Consider the following 14,911-nt stretch of genomic DNA (forward strand, 5'->3'; position numbering starts at 1 on the left):
AAAAATCCTCTCCCACCAGGTCACCTCAGCATCAGTGGCAGCTATGAAGTACCCCTCCACAACAGCCCCTGCAATAAACCCCCCAAAGCACCATCTTTAATTGAGCCTTACCACAAGGTCTTGTCAGAAGTGTAGAATCCATAAACCCCAGCCATGCCATACCCGAGAAACCCCTCTGCTGGTACAGCGTTGCCCATCTCCATAACAGTAGGACTCTTGGTCTTTAGCCTTCTTCTCTTGCTTCAAGTCCACCAGTCAGCTCACTCCTAACTTGCAGCAAGTTACAGTGACCATTAAAATGTCACTAAAAGAATCCTGAATAGAAAAACATGCAAATTATGCCTTTTGTGATCTTTTCACTCCCCTGTCCATCAGTGAACTGGCATGAGGGCAGCCTGGACTGCAGCAATAGCAGCTTCCTCTGACCCCAAGCAGTGCCAAAGGCCTCCTTCCACGACGTCTGCTTGCTCTCTGCCACCTCATACAGCAGTGCACCAGGCAGAGCTGCAGGCACCTAAGTCTGGCATGTCTTATTTTACTGAAGCTACAAGGGATTCATACACTGCAACAGCTGCCCAAGGAGCAAACACACCCTCAGCAGCCTCAGTTAGAAAAGCTTGGGTGGGATTTTGTCCCCACGCCAGGCCTAGGTTGGTTCTAAGGCGAGTTCCCATGTAATCAAAGGGTGACAAAAATTTTCATTTTGGGGGTGGGGTGGGTGGAGGAGATGCAGGGAGGAGTTTTTTGTATACAAGTCAGCTCTAGTCTACAACTATGAGACTGTCTCCTCAAGCATCATGTTATAATTGGTCAAATGCCCCTGAAAGCACACTGCAGAGGAAGATGTAATTGGTCCAAGTGGTTTACAGTAGCCTGGAGTAGAAGTTGCATTAACTTTAGTGCCTGAGAGCGTCTGACCCCTCCGCTACCAAAAATTCAATCAAAACGAAGGACTTGCCTGGTTCTGCACAACTCGTCCTGCTCTGGCAGCAAGCTGGCTGACTGTCGGCACTACCTTCTCCACTGGCTTTGGGCGAGTCCCGGTCTGCTGGTGAGGTTTTTTTTGGCTCTTTTCTCCAGCCATATAAAGCGAAAATGGAAATACTCTGAAAAACACCATGCCAGCTGTCAACGAGGGCTGGAGTGCTCCTCCCAAAGCAATTAATCCCTGCAAGCCATCACATGGTCCTCATAAATATGCTTTAATTTTTGGTTAGCCCTGCAGTGGTCAGGCAGGTGGACTAGATGATCTCTGAAGGTCCCTTCCAGCTGAACTACTCTATTGGTATTCTTTCAGCTACAGGTTGGTTCTAAGTGTTACATGCTAAGGCAACGTGGAACACACACACACACACACCATTTTTACCGCTGAATTTTCCATACAGAGACAGCACTCATTTACTTTGGATAAGATGTCAATTTCTCTCAGTTTTTAATAGTAAATGTTTATTCTGCATCTTGGTGAAAACAATTGACAGTTTCCTCCTGTGAAAAATACAATGGGATCTTTTGTTCATTTTGACCCCTGGATGAAGACAAATCTTTAACTACCAGATAAATTCCTCTTGCCACTTCTTTTACTTGGCTCCACGTGTCTCTTGAGAACAGAGTGCTGCTCTGAGGCAAATGCTTGATTTTTTCTCTCTCCACCCACACAGAATAGTGCAGGAACAAAGAGCTGAGATTTTCCTGTGGCTCTTGGATCAAAATCTATTTATTCCAGGCCTGGGTCTGTCAGCATGTCAACTGTGCATAGCTGACTGCTGACAAAGATTTCTTCTGTATTACCCTATGTAGTTTCGGGTGTAGATAGTTCACACATATCTAGCTACTTTATAAACCATTTTGAGAAGGGAAAGGGATCTTAAGTCTGATGGCCAGTGGCTTCAGGATGCAATATTTGCTTCATTCTTGTGCTTTCAGGTTGCTGGACAATCAGTAAAAGCCCATCTAGAAATAATAAATTGAGATTTATTGCTTTTCTTCCTTTTCCCTCTCCTGCCATACTGCAGAGAGCTGAAGAAAAGCAATGGGTAATGACAGCAGCTCCCACACGAGCACAATGTGTGGCACAGTCTCACTAAAATTAGTAGTACAGGTTAAAATGAATTCCCTTTGTTTCAGTGACATGGCATAAGAGGTTTCAGTGGCACTACCTGGTCTGCTTTGCACATCTATTTTCTACAGATGACCGTGCAGTCAATTTACTTTTGATTTATGACATATGATAGGGTAGCAGCTTAATAAAAATAATAATAATAATTAAAAAAAGATAGGACATGTTTTCAACAAATTAACTTAGCAAGAGATGTTTGCCATGTTTGCCAAATGAAAAGTTGCTCTCCATACAGGAGGCTGGAGATCCGATGGAGATCAGAAGTCCTACAGGACCAATTCTGAGAGGTTTGTTTCCAGCCTGACCAATATTCCCTTTTAAACAATTGCAGAATTTTAGAAAGCAAAGCAAGCTCCCTGCTCCAAGCTTCATACTCTTTAGAGTGAGTACCTGTAAAGGGCCATTCCTCATTAATGGCACGGAAATGTGTCCGGGAGGTTCAGGCCGGGTGTTAGGAAAAGCTTCTTCACTGGTGGCTGGGCACTGGCACAGGCTCCCCAGACAAGTCATGGCCCCGAGCCTGCCAGAGTTCAAGAAATGCTTGGACAATGCTCTCAGACACATGGTCTGATTTTGGGGTGGTCCTGTATGGAACCAGGAGTTGGACTCCATGATTCTTGTGTGTCCCTTCCAACTGAGGATATTCTGTGATTCTGTCAGCCAACACGAGATATTAAAATATGAAAGAATCTAAAAAAAGAACCTGACATTCAGAAGGAGACACGTGAGACACTAGCTGGATATTTGAAGCTGAAAACTTAGGTAGAAGTCAAGATCCAAAAGTAGCACACAGGCTGGGCATGAATTCCATGGTTACTGCTTTACCTGTTACTGCTTTACCTGTGAACCAGCAAAACAAAAATCAGACCGAGTTTTTCTTAGCCTCTACATCTACCAGTGAGGAAATTCACCATGCCAGCAGTTTTGCATCTAAGAAGAGAGAAGAGAGATACAATATTGCAGAGGTCTTTTTCTGTGCAGCCCTGACTTAGAAGCATGATAAAACGTATCACCACAACCCTTTGTGACAGCTGTCCGCACTGCCCAGCAGAACAGCCTGTGCTGGAAATGCCACACCACAGACACAGCAGCAAGCGCCGTCCTGCTAAGCCCTGCAGCGAACCTGGGACAGGTGGGAAAGTGCTGAATGCTGCCAAGTGTCAACGCTTCATGCTAGCACAACACAACACCGGGGAGCCGCTAGCATCCTGAGCCTGGCTGAGTACAGGGGAGCGTCAGTGCCAACAGGGATGTGAGGCCACCCCGCTGTTGCAGTTTGTGGAATTTCTGTACTGCTGCCTTGGACAAGTTTTGATTCCCACTTTGTTCTTCCTAGACCTTTATTACAAGATCTCAGAATATCCTCTAAACTGTCACAGCAGAATTAGTGAGAGCTTTAGATTAAACAGTTAATCTTCATGACTGCTGAGGGGTCCTGAGTCAGCTGCTGAATCCTCCACACCACCTGGTCGTGGCCAGCAGCATCACTCCTCCAGGGTCAGAGAGCAAAGCTATGCACCTGCACACAAACATTTCATGTGCCCTACCGCCAAGGACAGTGAGGAAACAGACCACTCCTGGGTTTAACTTGTGTCTAGAGGCCTTTGTTCAAAGAAGTTTGTCCCACCACCAGCATTTCCTCACCAGCCTCACCTTTGGTGACAGCAAGGAAGGAAAATAGGATCCCATAAGGGAGAAACCTCTTCCTATTACCTCATCTTCTGCTGTCCAAGGTCTCACCTACCACGGTCCTGACAAGGCTTCAATCTCATCACTACCTTCAGTGAAGCTTTTGCTTCAGCTGATAGAGGTGACACTGTCAGGGCAGCTACAGCTGCGGGGCAGCAGACAGTCTGGAGGTGCTCCATCTCCCACAACCCCCGGGCTGGCAACCTGCGAGACAGCAGGAAAAGACCAACTTTCTTCCAGTGGCTTCTGGAGGGGAGTGGATAGGGACCAATGTATTACAAACAGTGGAATAGACAGACTTATTCATGGGACACAATAAAACAACCTATTTTTTTCTCCCCTACTTTAATTAAACTCACAGCTTCTATACTCCCTCTGCTGGTTATGGACACATGCCAGCTGCAGTACACTGCTAAATTATAAACTCCAGTTTCCAATACAGCCTAAGGCTTGGGACTAATCTTTAGAACACCTTAGAATCCTTAAAAATAGGTTCCTACACCTATTCAGCTATTTTACAGTTACACTTTTAGTAGTAAATGTTGAGTCAAATTATCTGTATACAAACACACAAAAAAGAGAAATCTAATGCCCATACCCATTTTGCAAGGGAGCTATTCAGTTCCAGATAGGCTCAAGAAAATGTGTAGATATGGTTCGTTCACCCTTTAAACTGACTCAAAATGGCACCCAATCTAAAAACAATCAACACAAAACAAAACAAAACAAAACAAAACAAAAACAGGCAAACCCAAATCCCCAAACAAACACACACACAAAAAGAGAAAAGAATATGAACATCACTGACACAATCCCATCCTGTACATCCTGACTGATCTACCCTGGTGTGCACTAATATGGCCATATTTCTCAGCAAAATTACCACTAGTCCATTTTCCTCCCCTGCTTCAATAACATCAGTACTGTCTTTTAAGACAACATTGGACCATTTACGAGGAGATCAGAGATCTCACATGTCTCCACACCCTCATACTAACCAACTGGTAGAAGACTTGACGTAAAAAGCCACACCAACCTACTTTGTGTGCCAGCCAGAACTTGGAAAACTCCTTTGAGATACCCTACATACCATAAAGCCAATTCACAGAGTACTGCCCTGAGGTCTCAGAGCATCTTTGCTGAACTTGTGCTTGTGTACTGGAAGACATACTGTGATTATACCCACCCCAATGGTCAGGCAGAGGAGGATACACACATATTAGCACAATACGGCTTTTGACAGTGCTGATACTGTTTATTGTAGCATTTATTGCATGCCATAATATTACATTAGAGAATCAATATTTTTTCTAAGAGAATGACACAACTGTACTAATTAGATTTTAATGTAAGGCAAGCTGCCCTTCTGCAGCCAACAAAAACTTCCAAATATATTTAGGATGCCTCACTGATAGTAACTTTATCAGTGGTACAAGTGACCATGGAATTATGGTTGAGTTCTGAGAAAGAGTTACCTAAGCTTAAGAAGATTCTTTTAGCTCTTCAGATAGATCTATTCTCTATTCTATTCTTAAATACTTTTAAAGATTAAACGCACACTGAGTTACTCAAAAAAAAAAAGTATTCTGTGTTGCAGGAGAAGTGCGTGGTTACGGGAAGGGCTTCTGTGTAGGCCAGCAGGTAAAGGCCTCTTTTTCAAAACCTACCCCAACCGTGGGCAGCATAAGGGATGGGTCTAAATAGCCTCACTCCAAAGTCTCAAAAGGAAAAATCCACCCAGATAGCAAATAATTGGTGTTAAAAAATTCCATTGCCAAGAAGGGTTTCATGTCTCAGAAATCAGTAGGTGGCAAGCTATTAAAAATGAGTGGATGTTAAAATACTACTCATCTCTGACAGACATACCTATGTATGTATGTCTTGAAAATCATAGTTTCCATTTAAGTATTCCAATGAACATTTTGTCATAGCATGTAATTTTTTTTCCCAAAGTTTTACTTAGTTTACCAAAAAATTACCTTTTATACATCCATTAAGGAGGATATGACCTCAATAGCTATCTTTTTTAATTACAGCTGATTTCTATTCTATTGGACAAGTGAAAAATGACCTGGTTCCATGGAAATGTTAGTCAAGTCCAACACTCAGCTCGTATTTGTGATTCCCTCTATGTACCAGAGAAGGCAACATCATCCAGCTCTTCCCCCTGCCACGCCGACACCAGGCGTGTTTCAGCACCACATTTTGGCCTGTACTGATATAGTGAAGGACACGATACAAATGCTGCGGCTATCAGGTTAGCTCCATAAACCAGCAGCACCGTGGGACTGTTACCTGCCCCTGCCTGATCTATCCAAGCGATCTGACCTCTGTGCTATTATAAGGGTTAGCCAATGTCAGCTAAGAATTAGTATGTTGTATCCTGGACTTATCGTAAGTTCAAAGGACAATTGGTGAGTTTCCTTACATTGCAATGAATTCTACGAGTTTCAATGATAATTGGCATGCAGGCAGTGAATGGCTTCCAAAGACTGAAATGATAAAGACAATGAATGAAAAAATTACCGTAGTTTGAAACAGAAAAATAGCTCTGATTCAGCTCTAACATATCAAACACCAAACAGTGAATATATCACTCCTTGAATCCTGGTTGCATTGCAGCCCCACTACACACTAAGAAAAGGGCTCTACTGAGAGAAAAACTTATTCCACAATAATTTAGAGTACAGAAAATTCAAAGTGAATGTCCTACATAATAACATGAAGCCAAAAACTGTTCAGTGTTGGCAGTAACACTGGCTGACTGCAGTAGATGTTGCAAATAACACTGTACTTCCCACACAAGGTTTCCACGCACTCCTATTGATACTTCCCCTCACGTGCCTATTTTTACACCTGCACATCCCATCTCAGTTACAGAGCACACCTTAGAGCATCCTCTGCTAGTCTGCACCACGCAATACAAGGACACAAAGATTATGGAAAAGGAGAAGGACTAGAGATGAGAGTAGCAACAGGCTGCTGCTGGAAAACAGGGATTACAAATTATTTGCAAAATGTACCAGTGACTAGAAAGCTCTGATGAGGTTACAACCAGACTGAACGTTCAAGCAGGCATTTTGTCTTCAATTCCTAGCATGGTGCCTCACCTTTTATTCCTCTTGGTTTCTCTGGGAAAGGTTTGAATGAGAAAGATGGGGGAAAATAACTCTCCTTAACTACTGCACTGAGGTCTGCTGGCTGCACTCCTAATTTCTATGTAGTTTACATGGGTTTGCTACATATAAAATTTATGTATGTCAGAGACTTCAATGCCAAATCTTCACTCCTGTGTAGGAGGAATGTCCAAAGTAAGCAAAACACAGTAATACCAGCCAGCTCTGCCCCAGAGTTCCAATCACACCCACAGATAACTGTGGGTTGGGCTAGAGATGACAAAAGATCAAACATAATTCCTGTAACAATCAGGTATTAACATCCCAAAGAAGCTAAGTCTGATCAGTGTGCGTGCACACAGGCACTCTACCCACCTGTTTATGGCTATACCTCTTCATTTACCTTGATTTCTTTCAGTCATTAATCTATTAATCCTAATTTCCTAGTTACTGTGCAACTTATGACATACTTAACAGTAGATGAGAAATGCCTTATGTGATTTCTACATTCGTCTGAAAGCAGTGAGACTAGTGTCTTGATAAATATGCTGGTCTTACTGATGGCAGGGGTTATGCCTGTTGGACACTTAACACCGGACACAGAAGCCATTAATGCATTTCAGTATCTGCCAGTAAATCCCCAGAAACTAGTTACTGGAATGTTCCTCACCCAGATGCCATGTTAGCTTTCAATGTCACGAGTGATTCCATTATCTAAAACAAGTTTTAAAGAGGTTAGCGATAGAAAGAAAATAAAAGAAATACTGCTAACAAGGTGTAGGCTGACTTTCTGAAGAAGCTTTCAGCACAAGATAATGAAAATGTGAATTGAAATGACTGAACAAAAGACACAATTCTAAATGAAAAAATACAGGCAATAAAATAACTGACCACCCCAAGGAACTTGTCTTGCACTGAGATTCAAAACTCTTAATCAGAGCAACAGATGCCGGCCTGTTTGCCGGCAGAGATGCCATCTCTGCGTGTTGAACACCCGAGAGAGTGCTTAAATCAAGACCAAGGTGTTCCAACAGAAAGGAGAACATTCTGGTGAAACAGAGTGACTTCGCACATGGGCTCGGTGAGATCGGAGATGCAGAAGATCCAATTAAACTGCCAGCATGTCAAAGAAGGGAGCTGCTGCTGCCATGGAGATGTTACTACAGAGACTGGGGCCGGTTCTAGAACGCCAGTACCAGGCTGCCAGCAAAGAGGGGCTGTGGCAGCAGCCAGGAAAGGTCTTCATCATGTGGTGAAACACCATCATGGAAGCCTTAAGAGAGGTGCTCTTGTGCCCCGTGTGTCTGGAGCTGTTCACCCCTCCAGTCCTGGTCCTGTCCTGCACACACAACTTCTGCAAGCAATGTCTGGAAAAGATCCTAATTCACCAGAACTGCCACCACGTCAACGGCCATTTCCACTGCCCCCTGTGCCGCAAAGTAAGTAGGGGTGACCTGTGTCCCCTGGGGGAGCTGGGCAGGTGGGACTTCTTGTAGTTAGGAGACTTTTGTTGTGATTTGAAGTGGGAGGTACGCCCCAACTCTTCACTGGAGGGCCACAGTTCTTGCAAGGAATACCATGCCACACCACAGGTAAAGGAAAGGAGCAGGTCACTCCCTTGTTCCTTAATAGTGTGACACCCGTGTCACTTCAATAGCATCACCTATACTCAGAGGCAAAGTACGGGCAGGTGACACTTAGGAGCCTCAAAGTTAAAATATACATGTTTGAATGAAATGGGCACATAGGTATTTCTGTACTATTTCACTGTGGTTCAAAACCACGGTGAAATAGTACAGAATGTAATAAATAAATAAATATAATGCATCTTTCTATGGTATACCAGATTATCAAAGAAACAAGCCATTCCTGTGTCCCTCAATCTATTTTACTATTTTTCTCATTTGAAGGTAATTTATCTGAGAGGCAGAGGAATTGTCGGCCTGCTAAGAAATAGCCTAGTTGAAAGTATCCTGGAGAAATTTAAAGATGAACTTGAAAAAACCTGTGTGCAGGAGCAAAAACAGTTGTCCCAAATGTGTGAAGAACATGGGGAAAACGTGAACTTGGTATGAATTCTTATCTACTCTTTTTACTTTCAGTAATTTGCACGCTGTCTGTCCTGGATGTTTCAAGTACATACTAAATAAAAAATATATGTTTACTGGAAGTTTTAGTGGACAACCAATACTTAATGAAGGCCTTAAACATAACAAAGTCCTTAGAATACCAAAATATATAATATTAATCTATCTCAATTTATTCCAATGTATAAAAATCAGTGAATACCGACTATTGTTAAGATTTCCTTACCCAGAATAATTTTATCCACCCTACTAATTGTAAGCTTTCCGCAGCCTCTCGCAAGCAGCTTCGTAAACTCCAAAAGAGCTGTAACCTTTCTTAAAAATCAATCTCAGCCTTCTAGACTGAGTAACTGCAGGACTAAATCTATTCCTATTGAGGATGACCAAGTTGTGTGTCATCTTTGCCTTTTCTAAGCAACATGCCAAAATGATTAAAAAGGGCCAGAATTCCCTTCCATAATTCACACCCAACACTCTATTTCCCTGTTATCTACTAATGAAGTTAGCTGCAAAAGCCACAGTTGCATGGCTAGAGGTTAGCACAGGAGCAGTCCCACTGAAATCAAATCTCTGAGAGGCCAAGCTCTCATTCCTCAAGTCAAATAGTTCAGTCATTCTACTGCCACTGCAGCATTGTCACTCAAGCTTCTCATTCACATACTACAAATAATTTAAAGTATGTCTGCCTTCTTGCTTGCTCCTCATTCTTACATTGCCATGCCAGTATCCCCTGCTGCTCCACCAGTGAAGTCATTGTTCATCGCTTTTCACACAGGTCTCTGCCTTTATCATTCATGATAAGGCATGAAAAACACTTCCTGAACTAACCCACAGTTGTCTTTTCCCTATAAAACATGCAGTCTTGCGTGTGCTGGTAGCACAATTCACGACACAGAGGAAGGCAGTACATTTTTTTTTGGACAGCAACCAAGCGGCATGTAGTTTGGCAAAATTTGTATCATCTATGCCCTACTGCAAAGATCAATGGAACAGATGCAGTGTAACAGCAGTCTTTGTTTGGAAGACAAACACTGCAGCACCACCAGCAATACCCAGTTCTGGCAGTTCTAACAGTAGCTAATAGCAGGCAAACCACCAAGCTACTTGACTTGTATTGCTTTTATAGAGCTACTAACTCTCCTCGTGTACTTTTTTCCTCTCAGATGTGTCTGACTGACGACGAGCCTATATGTGCCATCTGTAAACTCTTTGGAAAACACAAAAACCACAACGTTGCTAAAGTATCAGAAGCTTACCAGGGAAGAAAAAATGAATTTATAAAAAAATTACACTTGGTTCACAAGAAATATGAGGACGCTAGGAAGGTACAAGTGACATTAGCGATAACACTAGCAAAATCACACGCTCCTCGGATAGATTAGAGAGCTACGTTTGGATTCTGATGGCAGACAGTCAATTTGTGGATTTTATAATAGAATTGAGTAGTTCAGTTGGAAGGACCTTACAAAGGTCATTGAGTCCCCTGCCTGAGCGCTGCAGAGCTAACCCGAAGTTAAAGCGTATTACTGAGGGCACTGTCCTGTGCCCCTTGGGCACCCGTGCCCTCCCAGAGGCCTGTCCCGGTGCCTGCCCACCCTGGTGGTGAAGAAACATTTCTCCATGCCCGGCCTGAGCCCCCCTGGTGCCTCCCGCTCCCTTCCCCTCCTCAGGGCGCTGCAGGGCGCAGCCCGGCCGCCTCTCAGCCTGCTCTGCCCCGGCCTCCTCAGCCTCCCTTCGTGGCATGCACCTCAGCCCTCCCTTCCTCCAGCTCTTGCTCTGGCTGCTTTTGGGCTCCTTCACGGCCTTTCCAGGCAGTGGAGCCCACGGCCGCACACAGGTTTGGGGTGAGGCTGAAGCAATGCTAACTATAGCGAGAGAATCACCTCTTCTGATCGGCTGGCCGTGCTGTTTATGCTGGCTGATGTACCCCAAAAGAGGGTGCACACAAATTTTCCAAGGAGGTTTAGGCCATACAAGATAAAATTGCATAGCAGGAAGAGAGAACATATTTTAATCTAACGGTAGATTTTGGCCCTGGCCAGACAACGCGCTCTTTGTCTCTCCTTCACCTAGATATAGTGTGAGATACGATTACCAAAGCTATTCCCACATCTTCAAAATTTGGTTGGGTTCATTAAATGGATGGAGAAACATACTAGGATGTATTACTGAATGTGGGGTTGCAAATTTAAACTGCTGTTCTCTGCAAGGGACATGCAGTACGTGCAATGTACCATCCCAAACGCCTGTAGTAACACCTGTACGGAGCTCGGGGTATTCCTGTGGAATACCTTGCCACCGATGTCCTTCCTAGGGAAGTAGGCTTACAAGAAGGCACTTCAGAGCTGGGCTGGTGGAAAAAACTGCCACCTCATTACCCTTTGAACTTCATCCAAAGGTATCTTGAGCTTGAATAGTGCCTAAGTCTCAAAGTAAGTAGCTTATTCTTTGAGTGAAAAATACAGAATCGTTGAGTGAAAAATACAGAATCATCCCAAGTTGGAAGCGACCCACAAGGATCATTGGGTCCAACTCCTGGCGCTGCACAGGACCTCCCAAAAATCAGACCACGTGTCTGAGAGCGCTGTCCAAACACTTCTTGAACTCTGGCAGGCTCAGGGCCATGACCACTGCCCTGGGGAGCCTGTGGCAGTGCCCGACCACCTCTCCGTGAAGAACCTTTTCCTAACACCCGGCCTGACCCTCCCCTGTCACAGCTCCATGCTGTTGCCATGGATCCTAATGTTTCAAAAGGCATTTACAATTATTTATATTTTCATTTGGCTTTGAGCACTAATGGGTGCCGTAATTGTTAAGCTTTTAGAGCAGAGAACCTACAAGGGGTATTGTATTTTGAAAGTTAAAAATGCACTTGACTATTCTAAACTTGACTGCTCAGAGACATGATTATGATGCAACAGAACTTTTCATCAATTTATTTCACTCAGGAAAGTGAAAAGCTGATTAATGAATTAACAGCTGATGCTACTGACACCAAGGTAATGATCGACACGGTTGGAACTGGTTTGCTGAAGGGCATATTGTACAGAATGGCTGAACTGCACTCCAAGTTACGCAATGACTATTCTACAAAACTGGAGACACTGCAAGTAATCTCAAAAGAAGCTGAAGCTTCTGGACAGCTTTATCATCAAATGGAAACCCTCCTGGAACAGCATGTAAATTCTGTACAATTTCTGCAGGAGCACAAAAAGCTCAAGGAAAAAATTGAAAAAATGCTAGAAGCAAAAGCTTCATATCAGGATCCACCAACGTACAAAATATCAGTGAAACAGTATTTTGAAGAGCTCATCAAAGGAATTAACATCAAGGATTATCTCTCCAGTGCATGCCAGGAGATGTTAACAAGTACCACTGACATAGCCGAGACATGCAGATCGGAATACCCTGCCTTTGTTTTTTCAGGTCAGAGTCCTGATCAATCCTTCTGCAAGCAAGTACTGCAACTATTTGAGAAGTCAAATGATGTCCACCAAGATAATTTTGAAAATGTAGCTCCATCCACACTGCAGCACTGAAGTGAACACCAGCACTGAAAACTTAGCCTTTATAGATTTGCTGAAAGGATGAATTAAAACAATATCTCCTAACATTTAGCTTTCATTTCCCAGTCATATGTGCTGCCTATGTATTCCACCAAACAACTGAAAATCACCTTGAAATGTGAACAGAATGAGAGGTATCTAATGTCTGCACTCTGCTGCATTCTCTCTCGTACCACCACAAATTAGTAACTGGTTGGAAGGTGGCAGTAAAAGAGTAGCCTAAGACAGTAACACAGGCTGCCTAAGAACATGGATTTAGAGACGGCAGGCAGGATACTGTGCCCAACACGTTCTGTGAATTAAGCCTCCTTCCTGTGACTCTGACAGCTGCAAATGCTTCGAGTTTATTCTCTATTAAAAATGTAATTCACATCCCAAGCCCTAAATTTGAGCTTTAAACCACAAACAAACACGGTTACTTCCTTTTAAACCTACCTACTAAGGTAAGCTATAACTTCCATAAGGGAATTACAAAGGAATTTGAAGTTGTTTTAAAATGATAAACGCTAGGCTACTACACTTCATGTATTTGGTTATCTGCCTGATAATTTTTTCCCAGTGGTGAAGCAAAGAACAGTTAACAATACATTCATATGAATTCACGTTTTAAACTGCAGGTATGGGGCCTACCTACCACTTTTTTTCTTTACATCGGTTCTCTACATTCCTTTGCTAATTAATACAAAAGCATTTCTGCTTCTCAGGGTAACTTCTGCTCAATTTCTACACATTTTAACTTTGGAAAAATGAAAAGTTATCAGACTGACTTTCCCTTGACTCTTCCGGTAGTATCAGAACTATTTGGAAATCTAACAAACACAGGGCATGTCAAATGCTATTTCTACTATCAGAAAAGAAGTCCATAGGGCTCTGGAGATCATTATGTTGTACACATGGAAGGATTTCCTTCTAAAATGTCCTTTCAAATCAGGCCCGGGGCTGGTACCGGTCACAGCCCTGACCCTGAAGGCTTACAGCTCAGCCCTGCATGCCCACACCCAGTACCAAACCTCCTTGTGTGCACACAGATGTTGCTAGTGAGGGTGAATGATGAGACTGAGTCAAACTGTGAGAAAAGCTTCAGTTGTTACTTGTATATTACTAGATAATGGAAAATCCAGAAACAAACAGAAAACAGGTTTCACTAGATCCAGTGCTGTGTGACCATTCACTTCTACATTAGGCTCAGACACTTCCCCAGCCTCAACATGGCCAGGTGTTCTGACACCTTTTTCACTTTCACTACTCTGACTGTCTTCTTATTTTATGTAATTTGCAAAGGCATGTGAACCAGCATTTTTTCTTACATGTCACTGCTTCACAGAACGAATAGAACTGGGACCAACCACAAATTTTATCAAGCTTTCATCTCTTGCTTCTCACTTAGACCCTGACAAGGTGCTTCCCCAAGGTGCTCCTCAGGTGCTGCTTAATTGTAATGTATACTGTGTTTGAAAGGTATACTGTGTTTAAAAGGTAAACTGAGCTTCACAAGACTAAGGTTACAACTTGTAATCACTTGCTGCTGCCATCAAGCAATGCTTTACAAGTCAAACGTTCAGAATAATGTCACCATCATTTCTGATCTTTTACATTTAGCTTAACAAAAGCTCACTTACTGTATGAGGAAATCCTCAGCGGCCAGTGGCACGGTACCAGCTGCTTACTGCCTCTACCAGCCAGGGCCAGAACTTAGGCTTTCTACATCACCTCATTTCCAAAGAACTTTATTTAACAAGTTTGTCATAACAAGTGGTTTATACATCTGAATTCCTTTCTTTTGTACTCATACCAACTGTGTTTGTCCATACCGTTTGCTGTCAATATTTTGTATGCTGTGGTCCACTTTTAGCTGGGGAAAAGACTTCAAACTCTCAAATTACTATCTGTCCTAAAGAAATAGAGAGTAAGGTGAGCAGAACTATTTGGCACTACTTTGCAAAATCAAAAATTCTCCCTAGGATATTACACTGCAAGACACATAGTTTCAATGTCCCTTAATCAGCTTCAAAATAACTACTACAATTGAAAGTCACCCACTAGTCCAAAACTATGTGCATTCCAGTAAAACAGATAGACTGGCATTTCTTGTTAAAATACAAGACATCAGTTTATCAAAAAGTGATAAAATGATTCACTTTCTGAAGAAAAAATGCCACTTCAACAACTGCCGAGTGTTTGACTGGATACGCTGTGGAATTGTTCTGGTTTCTAAGCCAAAAACAATGTCACTTTCCAATTACGGGTATAATGAACAACAGCCACCCATGAATCAGCTTGCATCTGGCAAAGCGGCAGGCCTGAAAGAACACCATCAGGCACTAAGTATTTCCTGCT

The 14,911-nt window shown here is 42.9% G+C and overlaps 2 protein-coding genes across 2 annotated transcripts in view; one reads left to right on the forward strand and one right to left on the reverse strand.

Annotated features, from left to right (window-relative positions):
* The window catches only part of LOC310880342 (uncharacterized protein), a 232,441-nt gene that overhangs the window by 214,932 nt on the left and 2,598 nt on the right, over positions 1-14,911 (reverse strand). The window contains exons 2-3 of the transcript XR_014571638.1: positions 959-1,106; positions 112-315 (exon numbers count right to left, since the gene is read on the reverse strand). The gene's annotated coding sequence lies outside the window, so the exon portion shown is untranslated. The remainder of the gene's footprint in view (positions 1-111; positions 316-958; positions 1,107-14,911) is intronic.
* LOC310880340 (tripartite motif containing 13-like) lies at positions 3,055-14,376 on the forward strand. The gene is made up of 3 exons (XM_083796015.1): positions 3,055-8,360; positions 8,832-8,990; positions 11,957-14,376. The coding sequence occupies exons 1-3, from the start codon at positions 8,187-8,189 to the stop codon at positions 12,545-12,547; spliced, it is 924 nt and encodes a 307-aa protein (XP_083652141.1). The 5' UTR covers positions 3,055-8,186; the 3' UTR covers positions 12,548-14,376.

Source organism: Anser anser, assembly GCF_964211835.1.
Source record: "Anser anser genome assembly, chromosome: 12".
NCBI classification, from domain to species: Eukaryota; Metazoa; Chordata; class Aves; order Anseriformes; family Anatidae; genus Anser; species Anser anser.

Excerpts from the sequence above, each read along its gene's own strand:
- LOC310880340 (XM_083796015.1), top strand. The coding sequence starts at position 8,187 with ATGGAAGCCTTAAGAGAGGTGCTCTTGTGCCCCGTGTGTCTGGAGCTG. Across the intron at positions 8,361-8,831 it reads ACTGCCCCCTGTGCCGCAAA|GTAATTTATCTGAGAGGCAG; the intron begins GTAAGTAGGGGT and ends TCTCATTTGAAG. Across the intron at positions 8,991-11,956 it reads ATGGGGAAAACGTGAACTTG|GAAAGTGAAAAGCTGATTAA; the intron begins GTATGAATTCTT and ends TATTTCACTCAG.